Source organism: Pipra filicauda, unplaced genomic scaffold, assembly GCF_003945595.2.
Source record: "Pipra filicauda isolate LSUMZ 115617 unplaced genomic scaffold, ASM394559v2 scaffold163_size1657671_pilon, whole genome shotgun sequence".
In the NCBI taxonomy this organism is placed as follows: domain Eukaryota; kingdom Metazoa; phylum Chordata; class Aves; order Passeriformes; family Pipridae; genus Pipra; species Pipra filicauda.
This window is the reverse complement of record NW_024104140.1, coordinates 1,070,455-1,088,647: the sequence shown is the minus strand read 5'-3', so window position 1 is coordinate 1,088,647 and position 18,193 is coordinate 1,070,455. Positions and strand designations below refer to the sequence as shown.

Below are 18,193 nucleotides of genomic sequence, written 5' to 3'. Positions count from 1 at the left end.
TGTTTATTTAAACTCTGTCTTTTTTAAACTCTCATCTATAAACACATTCATAGATATTACTAGATGACATTTACTATGCAGACTCTTTAATCAGAAAGGAGATGAGGGAAAAGAAAGGAAATTTGAAGAGGAGAGCTGCAATCTGAGCCTGAAAGCCTCATTTCTACAAAAAGGCATTTTCTGGAAGAAGACATCTGACTGCCAGCATTCACTGTTGCACTCTATGACCATCCAAACAATGAGAATATTGTGGTGGAAGCTGTATTGCACAGGTGTCTTAAGCATGACAGCTACTACCCTATAGTCAATAATCTGACTTCAGCAAAATCCCTGATTTTTTGTCAAAGCATTCCCAGTTGTACAGCTCCTCATCTCCAGTTAGGAAGCCTTTATGCCTCAGCACCAGCTCCCTCACTTTGTCATTTACAGAACTACTCATCTCTCTGTGCTCATCAGCCTGGTATCTTAAGTAATGTTCTGTCTCTTTCTGAGTTAACTATTTCCCATTATATCTTCTGTCATTTTCAGCTGTGTTTGGCGCATTCAGGACTGGGAGCCTAATGTACTCCTGTCAGCTTTGTGAAAGTACTTGGCTGATTAAAGAGAGTGGGGATGGGGGACATGATAAGCATGTCACCTTGGAGAAAGTTGCATCAGCAAACATGGAAGAACCCACACAAAAATTACATTTCTGCTTGCCCCAGCTCTTGTTGCAGGACTTTCTAACTGAAATAACACGAAAAGCTACAAGTAGAGCTAGTGCCATCCCAGACGCTGACAGGTGAGCCAGTACCCAGAAATCGAGGACCCATATGTTGAGAGAGTAGTAAGGCACACGCTGGCCGGTTCTTTTTGTTAGGATTTGTAATCTGCAATGTTGCCATCTGCTGGCAGAGCACGTGGATGGAGGACTGTCTGCCCAAATGTTCTCCTAGTTGTGTTTTCGTCGTGTGGAACACACTGAATGTTTTTGTGGGCCAGCAGCAAAGGGATTTAAAGAAGCTTGGGAACAGTCAGCTCAAGGGAGTGAGTAGTGAGACTACAGAGGCAGCAGTCCCAGATGCAATGCTAAGAAGACTGGAGTCCGGAAGCCACACACGTGCAATGTTCGCACACCTCACACTCCAATCACCTGAACATGCTGACCTTTACCAGCATAAGCCAGGCAAAGCAGCCTGGAATCAGACACATCTGTCGGATAAACACCTGAAGCACTTGCCTGGGAGAGGAGGTTGTCATCTATCCCAGCTAACAGCCTCCTGGCAGCAGTGCTCAGAGGGAATGCCTATCACTACTTGAATTCAAGAGTCTGTAAATACTGGAAAGAAGAGCTTCCTGGCTGTTTCCCTATGGATATTTCACAGTACCAGCCAGGGGAACAAATGCAACTTACACAAGAAGAGAGGAGCAGCTGGTAGAAAGGTCAACGTGCATAAATTTTATACCAGTGCTTATGTTAAGACATCTATCTATATATGCTAAACTAAATGGGTTTGTTCTAGGTTCCTTCAATACAATGACCAGATCTGATTGCTCCTTGCTCAAACTCACATACGGAGCTAAAATATTATGAGGACTTTCCAAGAATGTGACACCTCTGTTTGAACAGATTTGAGACCAGGCTTTTTAAATGGACTACAATCTAGCCTTGCTGACAATAAATCAACAACAAAACCCAGTGTATAACCACTCTCACCCCAGGAATCATTCACTAAATATATCTTTATTAATAATAACTGCACAAATAAACAGAATTTTCTGCATTGACACAATGAGATAGGACTGGATTTGGACCAAGGGTTGGACTCGATGATCTCGGAGGTCTTTTCCAACCCAATCGATTCTATGATTCTATGATTCTATGATTATATTAATTGACAGAGGTCTGGCATGCATGCAAAACCCAAGCACAAGAATACCTCTATGTATTTTTAACACTTTCTCACCTGCATCCCTGGGGAGACAGTTTCAAGGTTGCCTAAAGCTTTTACATACATTTAGATAGTCAAAAACTGGATCTCCAACCCCTCGCTAGCCTTGAAAACATTTGCAAGTTCTGAATGGGATTTTCTACAGCACTCCAAGTTGGAAAACACTGCCCTAGTAAAAGTGGTGAGAGCTTTACCTGTGTGTTCAAGAGTTTCACTTGTGTGTTTTCTGTCACATCTCACTTAACAATTAAGAGCTGTTTCTAATATGCAGGAGGATCCCATATAAGTGAATCAAAGGAATAAAATTCTGAATTGCCCAGGAAACATGAACAAGCCAACATCCAAGGATGTATCCTCCTGGTAACCAGCCCACCCCACAGCACTCAGGAGAAACGCCACTCCTGCAACAACCACAAGTTTCATTTGCCAAAAACAATGTTTGCGGCTTCCCCCCCAACCAAACTGTTCAGGAACATCACTGTTGCCTTAAGGAGCAGCATAACCATGTTCCTCCAAGCCATATGCTTCAGGTGATCTTCCACTTGTCTTGTGAACTAGCAGGTGAGACAATCATAGTTTCTAAGTGTGGAACATAGGGAAAACCCTCACTTGTTCAGCCCTCCGGTTGAGCAGCAAGCAAAATTGCAAGTAATGCAGAACAGTGGGTAACACCTGGTAGCTTCCTGATGGCTGAGATGAGAGATGAGGTGTGCATGCCAGGAAGGCTGGGCAGAATGCAGGTTCTGCCACTGTCGAGCTGATCCTGCTGCAAGGTGAGGCCGGAGAACCAAGGTTTTGAACATCCCCTCTAAAAAGTATTTGTACTTTTTCTGATGCACATGCTATGCAATCATCAGTTCTGACATGTGCATAAAGTAACCTGTAGAGATTTTGTGGGTTTTACTTGGGAACATAGATAACTGAGTACAGATTTGTGTTCCTACTGTAACTTCTGTTACAAAGTAGCATTTTAACTGGCAGATCTGCCTTTCAAGTATGATCACTGTGCGAGAACTACTATTTCCAATTTTAACTAAGAATCTTAGCTTTTATTGTAATATAACCAAGCTACCAACAAAATAATTATAACCCAGATGTGCAACCTCAGTTTACTTTAGGACTTGGCTGTGCACCCAGCCCTTCTCTGATTTCAGCAAAATCTGTAACTGGCAGAGTTATATGTAGATTGAAAGCACTGGTCAATGCTCACAATCAAACATCACCTTCCCTCATTCTTGCTATTGCTTCCCCTCCTGTACAACACAGACTAAGTTTGAAGGCACCACCATCCCTTGGCATTGTACTTATTGTATTTTCTACAAAGCATTGTTCAACCATATCCGTAATGCAGGTGTAAAGATGAGAACTGAACCCGTCACTGACACCACAAGAAATAACCACAGGAAAATCCGGTCCAGGACTTGAGCTACAAACTTCCAGTCTTGTACAACCTGGGAAGGACAGAGGGAAGACAAACATAAACATAACAAGCCTAGTACTTTGTTGATACTGCTACATGTATTTCAGCTCCCCAAATTCTTTTTAAAATTAGAAGTTTGTAGCGTGCTGTATCTTAAAACTGACACAGATCACCTTTTCAGCACTCAGAGCTGCAAATCACCCAGAACTCCAAAACAATTCCACAGTTCTACGCACATGGTAATCAGACTTTTTCAGCCTGTGTGAAAGCTTTTAGCTAGGTGGGTATGTGAAAGTTTACAGACTTAAAGCTTGAAGGTGGCTTTATAGCGAACTGGGTTTCATTTCACTGAACGGCATTTCCCTTGAAGTGCCAGGACGAAGCTCTGGCACAGCGCTTGGACGCAGGCATTGCTTCGAGCACAAGTGGTTCGACTGGCTTGTGTTTGCTTAAGTGATTTGTTGACTCGGATTGAGTACATGCAGGAGGGGAATTTTGAATTGCTAGTGCTGGCACAACCCTGCACACACAACAGTGCTATTTATTAAATGAATTCAAGGGACCTTTTCATTAAAAATGGCTGTTCAGAGGCTTCCAGATTCGCATGTGTCCCAAACTCACACAGGACAAGGTTATTAAAATAATCCCAAATCAGGATTTCCTCTAGGAGAGTCTACTGTGGCCTCTTGCATCTGTGAAGAGCTGGGACTCTCACATCACAATACACTTCACCTTGAAGCAATGTGTTGTCCCAAAACCCATATTATTTATCAAGGTCCAAGGAAGAACACGTCCCAGGTGAGAGCAGGAAAGAGAGGCAAAGGGAAAAGCATGCAGAAAAGGAAAGAACTTGCAAGCTATTGCTATCAAGGATACTGTGATCTCTCCTTGTCCTTCACCTACCTGTCTGATGAAATGCTCCTTTTTAACGTGCCTGGAAATGTACCGAATGGAGTCAGCGGCCTTTTCCAGAAAGGCAACGACAATTTTTTCTCTGTCTTTTGCTTGCCTGTATTTCTGCTTCCCCAGAAACTTTGATTTCAAGGTGCTTCCCTTTTCTTCAGCTTCTGAGAAGGAGTAGCGATCTACGTGGCCCTTCATGCAGAGCAGCCGAGGCAACTTCTGGAGAAAGAGTCTTTTAACCCAGGGAGCCATGGGATGGTAAGTTGCTGAGGATCGGTGGTGGACGTTGATGACAAACACGGTCACAATGATGGAGAGGGTCACAAAAATCATGATGAAGAGCAGATACTCACCGATCAGGGGGATGACTTTGGAAGAAGAAGGGATTATTTCCTCAATCACTAAAAGGAAAACGGTGAGGGAAACTAGAACTGACGTAGACAGTGAAAGTTTTTCCCCTTCATCTGAAGGTAGGTAAAACACCAGGACAGTTAGAAAAGACAATCCCAGGCAAGGTATTATTAAGAAAAGAGTATAGAACAGGGGAAGGCGTCTCAACACAAAGGAGTAAGTGACAAATGGGTAAGAGTACAGTCCGTCCTTCCTGTTGCCTTTCATACCTTTGGCATTTAAGATCTCCCACTCCCCATTATCAAAGAAGTCTGTCCTATCTACGTTTTCATCCACTAAAATCAAGTCCACCATATTGCCATCGTATGTCCACGACCCAAACTTCATGGAGCAGTTCTGCCTGTCGAAGGGGAAGAAGGTCACGTCCATTGTGCAGGAGCTCTTGTAACTGGCCGGTGGTGTCCAGGTCACCACTCCATTGTACTTCACCACGGCTTTGGTCATCAGGGATCCTTCAAAACGTCCATCAGCACTGGGAGTTGGATAGGAAGAAACAGTACCAAGTTCAGGACTATGTTTGCCCCAGTCCTACCACCTCTCAGCTCTGCTTTTTATCCCTTACCCGGAGCACAAGGGAAGCCAACATTCACGCTGCCTAAAGAAGCAGCCCTGTGTCAGCACATCCAAGCTTCATGGCAGCTGACATGCCTTGCCCGAGCTCTGGCCTAAGCTCTGAGCAAGGAACCATGTTACTCACTTTTCAAACAAAACAATGTCAGGAAGCCACAGAGACTCAGAGGGGACACGGATAGCAGTGATCCCACCGTATTCCTCTGGAATCCAGGAGAGCTTGTGGTCCATCCATTCCTGTAACAAAACAACAGAGTCCTCTGCCCACTCATATGTAGCAGCCTCATTCCTTCCCCCAGCTCCTACCTTCCCCCAGTGCTGCAGGGCCCCTGCTGTGCCCCTGCCCCTGCACAGCACAACGGGCAGAGCTTGGTGTAAGGCTGCTCAGACGCAGAGGGAATGCCAGACAGGCATGGCTGGGGGATGTTAATTCCCACAAGCACTGCCCCTCCGTACACAGCTGGGACCCAAAAACCCATCCCGATGCAGGCAACCTCAAGGTAGGCACTCCTGGAGGGCACTTGACTCTCACTTCTCCTACCATCCTGCACAGCCCACCTGAGGGTAGTCAAAAGGAAGGAGCCACTTCACTTTAGTACAGCACCTCTGCTTCCCTCTGTGGACCAGCCCATGGTGGTTTTGGCTGGCACAGACCCCACAGAAGAGCCAGGTGGCATGGTTACTACTACTTAAGTGTAAAAGAGGTGGCCTTTATTCACTTTTCAGTGGAGACATGGCTTTTATCCGTGAACAGAACACAGGACCTAATATCTGTGTTCATTATCCTTGCAAAAAAATCATTTTCTTTCATCAAAAAGACCTGTACACTATTGCAGCTTTTTCAGATGGAGAGATAATAAAAAAGTGGTTCCAGCAATCTGGAGATTACCATGGAAATGCAGTGGAAAATCAGCTCTCTGATCTCTGTTCATTATTGATGAGGATTTTCACTTGCCCACAGAAACAGCAGCAATAAGACACAAGACCTGTAGACTGCGGCCAAAACCAAGAAGCAGAAGATGAACCAGTTTCCATTAGGCTCCAGCACTAAGGAATCTCCAGGGATGTGGGGGCCTCAGCCTTCCCTGGACAATTTCCTCCACAACTTAAGGAAGAACCAAAAAATCTGTACTCTCTGATTCCTCTTCCACTGTGTTGTTCCCCTATTACTTCTTTGATTCCACATGTGTTTCACAGCTATACCTACAGACACTTATTATTGCAACCCTTTGCAGTGTGACAGCGACCCAGAGCCTCAGCAGAGACCTAAACAGAGACAGGGAGAGTGAACATCCTGGTCCTCCAGGCGTAGGGAAGGGATAGAGCCCAAGGTCAAGGGTAGGTGGTTGGTAGACCCCTCCTAAAACGTGGCACAAGGCACAAGCAAAGGAGGCAGTTGCTCAGGGTGACACCACGGCAGAGTTAATGGCCCCACTACCTGCACCAGAAGAGATATGCACCTATTCTCTGAACTGCCCAAATGGCTGGTATCAGGTATCAGGCATGGCTTTCCACCCCTTGCTCCTGAAGAAGGGATGGGAGCTGTTCAGGTGTGGAGAGAGGAGTCATTGCTGCTCTCAGCCTCAGCATCAGGAACAGAAAACACCACTGAGGCTGGTTTGTTTACGGCAGCCTGGGCTGTTAAGTGGTCACAGTCTCACAGATGTCCTGGACACTTCCTGTAATAGGTGCAACAAGGCTTAGGCTGGAAACATACATCATTCAAGGGGCTAGTCAGGGCTGATAGCAGCAGCCAACACAGTCAGCTTGTAGCCTGCATTAATACAAGAGCAGTAAATACCCTGTGACCCACCTGGAGATATAATCATCCCTCTGGAGTTGAATTGGAGCAGGCCCTTGGCCTGGGTTATTTGCTGCATCTGTAACACTCCTCGCTTCTCCCCGCCCTGCATTGATTTCTCTCCCAGCTAAAGTGCTCTTTCATGTCTGCAAGGCAAATGGTTGTATGCCTTCTTACTAGAGCAGAAAATAGGATGTGTGCAGATTTTGAAGCTGAGCAGTTTAGAAAAAATAGGAATCTCCCTGTGGGCTATGCTGACACGTAGGCAGCAGGCCCCTTCCTCTCTTCTCCCCTTCTTCCAAGCTGCTCTAGACCTTCTAATTGCTCTTTCTTTTCTCCAGTTCTGTCAAATTCCTATCTCTGTGCTGTCACTCAAGAGCTTAACCCATAGAAAGTGGACCAAGAAACACAGGATCCAGATTCTCGACCCTTAGTTTACTCCATAGTTTGCCTGAGTCCAGATACTTTCTTAGCAACCACTAAAAGCCTCTCTGCACCTTGTGTGTTTCTGCCTGCATGCTCATCAAGTCCCACCATCTTGAGCATAAGGATATTTTAGTTTAACAAAAAAATTAAAATCCTTGGATTTAAGTTTTTGCCCACCTAAGAAAAGTCAGACTCTTGCAGAGAAATGGTGAAGGTAATCAAGAGTAGTCAGTGTGGATTCACTAAAAATAAATCATGCTTGACTAACCATATTGCCTTCTATGATGAAACAACTACCTGGATGGATAAGGGGAAAGCAGTGGGTATTGTCTACCTTGACTTCAGCAAGGCTTTTGACTGTTTCTCACGACATCCTTGTAGGCAAACTCTAGAAGCGTGAACTGGATGAGAGGACAGTGAGGTGGATTGAGAACTGGCTGAATGCAGATCCCAGAGTGTCATAATCAGTGGCAGAGGGTCTAATTGAAGGCCTGTCACTAGTGGTGTCCCTCAAGGTTCAATACTGGGCTCAGAATTATTTAACTTATCTATCAATTATTTGGATGAAGGGGCAGATGCCTCCTCAGCAAGTTCACTGATGACACAAAACTGGGAGGAGTGGCCAGCACCCCAGAGGGCTGTGCAGCCCTTCAGAAGGACCTCGACAGCCTGGAGAGTTGGGCAGAAAAGAACCTTCTGAAATTCAACAAAGACAAATGCAGGGTCCTGCACCTGGGAAGGAATTACCCCAGGTACGAGTAAAGGTAGGGGGCCATCGTGCTGGAAAGCAGCTCTGTGGAGAACAAGCTGTCCCAGTGGACAAGCTGTCCATGAGCCAGCAGTGTGTCTGTGTGGCCAAGAAGGGATCCTGGGGTGCTTTAGGAAGAGCATTGCCAGCAGGTCGAGGGAGGTGATCCTGCACCTGAACTCTGCCCTGGTGAGGCACATCCAGAGCTGTGTTCAGTTCTGGGCTGCTCAGGACAAGAGAGAGATGGAGCTCTTGAATTGAGTCCAGAAGAGAGCAAAAAAGACGATCAAGGGACTGGAGCATATCTCCTATGAGGAAAGCTGAGGTTGTTGGGCCTGTTCAGCCTCCAGAAGAGACAACTGAGGGGGAACCTCATCAATTATATAAATATCTGAAGGGAGGGTGTCAAGAGGATGGATACAGGCTCTTCTCAGTAATGAACAATAGGACAAGAGGTAACGGGCAGAAGCTGATGTAGATGAAGTTCCACATGATTGAACATGAGGAAGAACTTCTTTACTGTGCAGGTGACCGAGCACTGGAACAGGTTGCCCAGAGAGGTTGTGGAGTCTCCCTCACTAGAGACGTTCAAGAACCATCTGGATGTGATCCTGTGCAATGTACTCTAAAATGACAGGGCTTAAGCAGGGAGATTGGAGCAGATGACCTACAGTGGTCCCTTTCAAAAATACCCATTCTGTGATTCTATGGCTGTGATTCCCCCTCAACCTCAAACACCCAGGGTGAAGGACAGACTTCCCTCACCTACCCAGCAGCTGCAGAAGGAGAATGTCTAATGTCCCTCTGTCATTAGAGAGTTCTGGTTTGTTTTAGCGTTTTTCACTTTTCCCAACCCAAATGAAAAAACAAATTAATTCTGTTTGGTTTTATGTGCTTTTTTTCCTAGATGTTGTGCTTATGCACTCTAATAATCTCCCAAGCAGTGGATTGCATGTGGACAAGTTCAAACTAAGCCTATACAAATGCACAGTTCCCAGAGCAGGATACCTGTGTCAGGCTACAGGTGTTTAGTGCACAGCCTGACGTTCTGGGGCCACCCGAATGTGTGAAAATCAGAATCTGTGCCTCATTTTCTGCTCCCTTCGCATTTCATTTGGGTCTTGATGCTCTCAGCCCATCAGGCTGAGAAGGGGTATTAGAAACAGCACCAACTCCTGAGAGCCCAGCTCAGCAACTCTGGAAAATCACAGTTTGAGTTACCCTGGGGCTGAGTTACCCTGGGGAGCTGCCCTGGCTAAAATCTGAGCACAGCCTCCAAAGGCCTCTAGAGAAGTCAGTGTGTCTACAGTGCACACTTTTGGGTACATCCTTCTTTTAGCATAGGTAAAAGGATCAGACAAAGTGCCCTGGTTCTCTTCCACCCCAAGAGACACTGAATGGATGGTGGCACGTCCCTAATGTCTGCAGCATGTTTGGAGTAACCTCCAGCAGAACCTGACTTGCCACAGTAAGAGAGGTGACCCAAGCTCCAGGCTGTGACACTGGGAAGTCACTGCTGCAATACAAACAGGGTGCTCAGCATGGGAGGGTTAACCCAAAATGTTCCCACGTAGGTTTAAGCAGCAATGGAGAGAGAGTTGGCAGGTGCCTATCTGTATTAGCTTCTCAGACCTAATACCCTTGGACAGTCTGAACTTGCGTTTGGCCTCCTGGTGGGAGTCAAGGTCCCCCTCCTCTGCAGCCACTGTAATGCAGGTGAAGACATCACCCAACCAGAGGGATGAGGCTGCCCTGGGGCACATGAGACTGCTGTCCTAGACTGAGCAAGCAGCCAGCTCTTCCCTAAGAAGAAGGAGAAAACCAAACCCAGGAATATTCTATCAAAAGCTGCAAAAGGCTGTAAAATCTTTCGGGGGACACTTGTAGGAACAAAGAGAATGAGGAGGGTGAAATGGGTTGATTTCACAGCTGCAGGCTGCAGGGCTTGGATCTGCAGGGGAAGGTGGGTGCTGCAGCCTGCGAGGAGAGTGGATGGGAGGGGGGACAGGACAGAGGAGGGCACAGGGGTGACCTCTGTAAAAGGGCTCTGCTGTCTGCCCAAGTGGATACTCAAAGTAAAGAAGTCAAGACCTGTCCCTGTGCACAACAGGGGCTCTGCAATTGCAGCTGAAGGTGAGGAAAATGTAATACCACAGATATTTTAGGGCAGGCTCTCAGCATCTGGATTTGGATCAGAGGCAAATTCCTCCAGCAAAAGGAGAAATTCCTGTCTATCGTGTAGTGAGGGGAACCCTGAGCTTTTCCCTCTTCAAGGGAGAGCATCTTTGCACACAATGTCCATATAGTTTTTAGGGGTCTCGCTCCACCCAGAAGCTCACACTCACTGCAGCACTACAGGACCCAGACTGAGACAAAATCTGAGCCACATTTCTCCTCCACCAGCCCAGGGACCCCCAGGGACCTTTTTCCATGGCATGATTTCAAGTGCAGCTCGTTTTTTATGTCCTCAGCCTGGGATCAGCTGACATGTTTGTAGATACTCACATGGCTGAGAGACTTAAAATAATTGTCACAAGGTCAATAAGCTGGTGCAATGTAACCTAAACCAACAGCAGTGTTCTTCAGGACTGAAGACAAAAAGAGACCTAGCAGTTCAACTTGCACCGTTCCTGCATTTGTATAAATCACTGTCACTTCCAGAACCAGTTATGTGAGAGAGATATGATTAATTTGCTACAGGTTTTATTGGAGAAGGGTGTATGGGTGTGTGTGTAACATGCTGGCCTTTTCTTTCTCTTTACATATACCAAAGAATGAAGAAGAAAGCTATCTGAGGCACCACTCTTACCTCAGGCAAGGGAGACAGTACTTGTGTGACCTCTAAGTCTGAGACAGGATAGTCCCTCAGGGCACACTCAACATCCCAGGGATAGCCACTGCAGTATCAGGTGTGTTGCTTCCCTGAAATACAGCTGGCTTGAGCACAGAGCTGGAGTGCAGCTCAGGAAAAGAGGGTACCCTATGTCCTAAAGGCCCACCTGCCTGCTTTTCTGTCTCTGTATGCATTTTCTGAAGTGACAAGACTGAAGTAAAAATTTCAGGCAAGGTAACATGATGCAGCCTTTCTCTGGCCACTCAGCACCATGAAATGGGATGGATGACACAGTGGGCAGCAGACTGGGATGGCCACTCAGGTCAGTAGCCCCACATGGGGAAAGGGGAGATCTGATGTGGTTTAACTTACCTGTTTCAGCCACACGTTGGTTGTCATCAGCTGATTCTTCTCATCCTAGGGTGACACAAGATAGAGAGGACTGCAATATGAAAACAGACAGTAGAAGCAGACCTAGCCCGCTGAGTCCTACCCTGTGCTGAGATGAGGAGATCCCTGTGGTCCTGTTTCCCCGTGAGCCTGGGCTCTTCAGTCACTGTTGGGGGAAATGAACTGACTTCCTGGGTGCTGTCCCTGCTCTCACTGGGAGCTCCTGCAGCTGGAAAACGGAGGTCTGGCATTTCACAGGAGCTCAAAGGCATCGCATGCCAAAAAACAGGGAGGCAGAAGGGCTCAGCCAGCCAGTGGTGTCAGGTCGCACACACATGGCTGTGGGCTCACAGGGTGGCTCAGCTCCCCACACTGCTCAACCTAGAGGGAGTCTGGGAAGATACAAGCTGAAACATTGTCCTGAATATGTAAATAAAGCACAAAATTAGAGTTTGTCTTCCACAGCACAAGAGGACACTGCCAGGGGCTGAGGGATGTAAGGAGCACACTGTTATGTGGGTACCTCTGGGCCTTGTGGAAATTCTGCTGTGCACTGCAGTGGAAAGGGAAGGGAAAATTTCCACATGGGCAAAAACATGGGATTGACTGTTTTGCCTCTAGAGTTTTATCTGAGTAACCAGCTGGGTTAAGACATGAACTGCCTTTGGCCTGGAGACAAGCTTGCTTAGGATGAATAATATCCAACCAGCTCTACTCTTTCTCGCCCACCCTGCCTTGTCATTAAACTGCAAACACAGATGCCAGGGACTGTCTGGCATGGGTTGTTTGATAAAAACCTGATGGACATTAGGCCTTATTTCCTGAGAACAGGAGGGGAAAAAGGACCTTCAGGTTTCCTTCAAAACAAATGAGTCCTACAGCCCATGCTGTGTGTGGGGCAGAAGGCCATAGCACCGTATCACGCTCGGCCTTTTGCTGCCCAACCATCACTGTGCATTTCATGCGTGAGCAGGCAAAAGCCAATGGCACCACCAGCCCTCCCAGGTGGATACATGGCTCTCCATAAAAGAAGGAGTGTTTTACCAAGCCTGATGCAACACTTACCACATCCACAAGCTGCGATATCTTTAACCCAAAGAAGACTTTGATGGTGTCATTGGAGTTTTGCACAGGACGGATCCATTTCTGATAGCCTTCAAATAAGTGCCTGAGGAGCGCATCCTCGTTTTCAGCGATTGAACTGAAGGCATCCACGTCTGGAAGAGAACAACACAGAGTGGGGACATGCCAGAAAGCAGACATGGAGAAAGCCACGACATGAAGGAGTGAGGCAGAGCGATCATGTGAGACAAATTTGCCTCTGGGCAGCTCTTGTCTTGTACAGTAAAATCTGTAGGAATTCAGATGCACGGAGTCTCAGCAGAACCAGAACAAGAGGATGGAAAGACAAGATACACACACAAAAAACCCCTTCAGTCCAGAGCACTGACTCTGTTCTAGGTTTATATTTTCTGTGGCCTTTTTGTCTTGGGACAACACACTTACCCAGTCTTTCTTGTTTATTACTCTTTAGAAGACCCACAGGCTCAGAACATCAGGTTCCCTCTTTCACTCTTGAGTAGCAAATATCCAGCCTGATAAAAAAAACACCTTGAGAAAGTGTTCTGATATTTCAGATATCTATGCTGTACGACAGAGAGCTGGAGCCACAGGGGAGACCTGGTCACTGTGGGGCAAACCCCAGTTGGCTAGCTGTGGCAGCAATTCACTGTGGGCAACTCAGGGTCCAGGAATTTCACTTGCACCTGGCCAGTTTCTGTGGCCTCTCTGAGATGGAGGCTGTTCTGCACAAGGATTGGGGTGGTGGGATTTCCTCACTGTGAGACAAGCCTGAGGGAGCCTCATGCAGGACTTGAAAGTGAATCCTCCTTCTGGGATTAACCAGGGGATAGCAGCAAATCATCCAGAAAGCTGAATTCTCCCAGTGGACAGGTGGGGCAGGTAGGCAATATCAAAAAGCAAAGGGAGCTCATCTGGCAGCAGCAGGAGCTGGATGATGCAGCCAGGGCCAGGTCTGCCCTGGCAAGCAAGGCAAGCACAGAGGCATGATAGGCTGTACCTGCAAGACTTGGGACTCCCACGATCACTGACACCATGCTCTCCCTTCTCCTTGTTACTGTGAAAGGGGAAGGGCAGTTCAGACCCTCCAGCCTTCCTAAAATTTCATCCCCACTCCCTGTGATGCCAAGGTCCTGACATGACCTCCTCCCCTTCCCTTGTGAGTACACACAGCACACAAGGATGAGAGGGATTTTACCTTTCTTCAAAGCCACCATGAAGGAAAAAGGAGCTCCTGCTGATTGACCCCATACTGCTGGGGTGACAGCCAGTATTGCTGTGTCAGCGGTCAAAGGGGATTCCACAGGGTGCTGCCCGGGGCCCAGCTCATGCCGTGCCAGCCCCGGGGTGAGCCCCCTGTGCCTGGATTGCCAGCCATCAGGTGCAGGAGGGGTCTGCAGGCAGAGGGTCATGGCCGAGGGACAGTGCAAGGACAGGACTGTGGGAGAGCCCTGGCAGGAGGGCACAGTTAATGGGCTCACACACACTGTGCAGCAAACATGAGAGTCAAGGCAGCCCCCAGAAGGGTCCCTATGCCTCAGGGAGAGAGGAGAGGGCATCTGAGCCCAGCAGCTCGTCCAGAGAGAAAACAGGAGGCAGAGGGTAGTGCTCTGTCACATGCATGGAAGAAAGTATAACCACAGACCACTGTCTCTATCCATTTCCCCTTCCCCAGCAGCTGCTGCACATCTCCTGGGCAAGACAGGCTGTGCAGCCTCCTCTACCTCAGCGGGGTCTGTCTGAGGCTGTGGGCAGGGCAAGACCTGGCAGCAAGCAGCACAGCTGAAGGACTGCCTAAAGCAAAAACCTGCTCTCATGCCAGAGCTTTCCATGGGACAAAATCATTCCCTCATGCAGTCTGGATTCTCTTAAGATAGCACAAGGTCCAAGCAACACTGCCGTCCCCAGCTTCCAGACACAGCAAATGACTGTTCCTCTTTGAGGAGCTATAAACACTGAAATCTAATGATTGCCACTCACACAGGGTGACAATTAACTTTCCTGTCACATGTTCTAGCATAAGCTGTGTTTGTCCCCTGTGCTTGGAGTGCAGCTGTGGTGGGGTTACTAATCCCGTGGGGGGGACAGAGGCTGGCTGGTTAGAGGGAGCTTTCAAGCTCATTTCCACCTGCCCTGTCCCACAGCCAGGAATGGCTCATGCAGGTGACAATACAGGTTATAGCAACTCTTGTGGCCACCCTTTGCCTTGCCCCTTTGTCACAAGCCCTTGAGGTCTTCTATTTCCAGCTGGGAACCACAAATGTCCCTTCTGCTTGTACCAGGGCCTCTTTTCATGCCAGGGATTTTTCTAGCTCCATCACAGCAAATTAAGGACAGAGTGTGGGGTCTATCCTAGGAAAATAGATTGGCTGCCCAAACATGCCAGATAGGCATTGCATCCACAACCAAAGGAGGAGAAAGAACACATTTCTTCCTCCTCACTACCCACAACCTCAGTGGTCCAATCCCCTGACACATAAGAGTCTCTGCAGAGACTCCGTCTCCTAAACTTTTCACCTTCCCTTTAGGAGCTCCATAGGAATATATGGTTGTTAAAAACAGGAAATTTAATGGAAAAGACATTGAATAGAAAAATCCATAACACCTAAATATGCAGAATCAAAATCAGCTTTGTCTTAATGCTAGAACACATTGCTCTGGGTTTATTTGGGTATGACTTCCCGCACACACACATGCAGCCACACACCCTGTGTGTCCGTGGATGTGTACAACATCCCTCATAAGCAAATGGTGCCATTTCACAGCCCACACCTCACACAAAGTTCAGGAACCCTAATGCTCCAAGAGGGTATAGAAGAGAGGTGACAAAGCTGTTTTGGGGGATGGATGTGTTGATTCTCATCTGCTGGGGAAGCCACACAAAAGAGTGAAAAAGAGAAGTCTCACAAAGAATTAAGTCAGAAAGAAGAAGGTTGCTGCCTTTGTAAGGCAGCCTCAGTACCTGCACAAATACAATTTAAAAGCAGAAGCTATTAATGGGAAGTAAGACATGTCAAGTGTGAAAATAGACTAACAGTTTCTTTGATCAAGACCCATCTGATGAAGAAGCCAGCTAATGCCACGGAGAAAACACTGAACAAAGTAGCACTGCCTTTGAAAAAAACAGAGAAACAGCCACAGGACAGATACATCCCTGACTGGTGCACAGAGGAGGCAAAAGCTGGGGAGCTCCCTGGCAGGTTACCACGTATGCAAGTACCCGAGCACTGTTTGCCATCCCCACTCTTCCCCATGTTTTTGTTTCTCTCTGTGGTCTGTGCAAGTAGCAGTTCTGCACTGGTGCAGGAACAGGAGTGTTGAGGCAGGAAGCCTTCTAAACAAATGTGCAAAACACCCCAAGAAATACAGACAGGACAATTAGCCTTTCATCAGTTTGCCTGAGGTATTTCAGTTTCCCCTCTTGGTGATGGAGATTCTCCTGTGATTTCCTTTAGCTGTGAGAGTCAAGCTTAGGATTTTTTCTGTTACTTTCTAGCCCACAACCACTCTGCCACCAGTTATTAAAACCTTGTTGTGAAACTGCCTGTGGTTGCAACACAAAGGCAGCAGCCGATATAAGCCTCTTTTGCTAGTCAAACCTGATTTAGAGGAGGACCAAGGGAAGCCAGTATTCACCTTAACCCAGAAAACAGCAAAGCTAAGAGCCCGGTAGAAAAAAAGATCTTGACCACCTGCAGCTCATCTTGTAAGAAGAAGAAATCACACCTACCTGAGTGGCTCAGACACAGAGCAAAGAGCACCAGGGACAGCATGGGCACCGCCGCGGCTTCTCCTTCAAATCTGATCTTCTGTTTTCAGAAGCAAATCGGTCTCATCTTACTAGGGGACTAAAACAATCTAGTTGAAAACCAAGGGGGACAGCTGAGTCTGCAAGGCAAGGCAGTACCTTTCTAGCCTTATCTTGCCCTCGTTGTGACACTCGGTAGATCACACTTCATTGATTTTCAGTCAGCTGTCACATCCCGTAAGTCTAAAACAGGGCTCTGGGTCCTAAACTCTGACTGATCTGTTTGTGGCAGTATTTGGGTGGCTAGAGCCACTGCAGTCTAGGAGTATAAGAGAGGCAAGTCTTTTAAGGAGAAGAAATGTCTTTCACTATACTGCTAATTACAGCTGGGGAAAAAAAAAACAGGCTGCAGATCAAACCCGAAGATAAATCACATGCCTCAAAGATTTCCTGTTTGCTCCAGCTGTATCAGTTGGTCTAATAATAGAGGCAGACTCCCTACAGACCTAACTTAGCTTATTCATTTTTCATACTACACTTGCCATTTTACAGCCATAAAATGGATTTTGGGGGGAAAAAATGCCAGTAAGATATAGGTGGGTAGGCAAAGCTGATTTCTAAATTTATATCTCATCACCCTTTACACAAAACATCACAGACAACAGCACAGAAGTGCTTGCACAGTACTAATCATTGACACAGCTTAATAGAGTATGTTGCCCGGGGTCTTGTGTTTAGCAATGAGAGTGATGGGGCCTTTGGTTATTTAGCCAGTTCCTTTGTAAGTGTCAGCCCTCCGCAGTGACACTGTGGACAGGGCTTCTTTCAGAAACAGCCAGAAATCGCTGATAATAAAAAGGGATGCACATTCCTCTTTTCCTGTTCTTCTGCCATTCCTCTGCCAAAGGATATCAGGATCTTCTCTGTTTTCTTTTCAAATGAAAGTCCCTTTGCTATCCCTTTCAAAAGAACAGTTACCCCATAACTTCTCAAGTTCAAGGAAGAGGGGTCCAGGATTCTTTTAGTTTGCCCCCGGCCCAAAACTCTTCCTGTTTTGATTTATTCTTACTGGCTATTTAATTGCTTGCTGACTTTTATATGGGAAGTCTGGGTTTTATTCAGCAACATTGGGTTCAGTTCTTGCAGTGGCCCAGATTTTGGTACAGTCATAAGCTATGTGATTCAGATTTGCCTTATCTAAGCTCCTCACAGGGGATTGATAACTGTCAGCTGTAACCTTATCAAATTATATTCAGCTTCCTGTAATGAAAAAGTTGTCATTTAAGTGCGGTTCAAAGTCACATTGCTGCTACAAGTAACGTTCTTGTAGTGTCCTATCAACTTATTCTTGCTTCTGTGGCCTTGCAGCCTGCCTCATCCATAGCTCTTGGGCAGGCCACCGGCAGCAACTCAGTGAGCTTCCTTTTTCCACTGCTGTGCTGCACACGGGAAATCTGCAAGGGCCCTCGTCAGTTCCTGGGTTCTGCCAGTGTTCACCCGGCAGGGCTAGAGGAGCAGCTGGCTTCCTCTGCACCTTTCCTCGTCCCAGATGCAGAAAGCAAGTCAAAAACAAGAGAGCTACCAAAAACTGCCTTGAAGGAAGTGTATTGTCAGCATCAGCTGCTGGCACTACCAGACTGCTCAGCTGACCCGTTAGATGCAGAGCAGGCACAAGCACACAAACTCGTTGAGATACATAGAAAGGGTCCTTTTTTTTATGCTGGCATCGAAGGAACAGCAGTCATCTGGTTGGAATGGTGTGGACAGACAGCACCACAATCTGCCATAAAGTTGAGTGGGGACTAAACACAATTATTCTCCCCAATGTAAATTTTTGTGTAACAAAGCTACCCTTTTAAAATGATCTCTGCAGACTAGCCCACGCTTTCCACCATGTTTGTGGTCCTCTACAGGACTCAGCACTCTCAGGGC

The 18,193-nt window shown here is 47.0% G+C and overlaps 1 protein-coding gene across 1 annotated transcript; it reads right to left on the bottom strand.

Moving 5' to 3' along the window:
- Positions 1-1,805: 1,805 nt before the first annotated feature.
- On the bottom strand, positions 1,806-16,589 carry CHRNB3 (cholinergic receptor nicotinic beta 3 subunit). The gene is made up of 6 exons (XM_027745185.2): positions 16,244-16,589; positions 12,499-12,650; positions 11,416-11,460; positions 5,363-5,472; positions 4,255-5,137; positions 1,806-3,382 (listed from the first exon to the last, which is right to left on the bottom strand). The coding sequence occupies exons 1-6, from the start codon at positions 16,284-16,286 to the stop codon at positions 3,248-3,250; spliced, it is 1,368 nt and encodes a 455-aa protein (XP_027600986.1). The 5' UTR covers positions 16,287-16,589; the 3' UTR covers positions 1,806-3,247.
- Between the last annotated feature and the right edge of the window lie 1,604 nt (positions 16,590-18,193).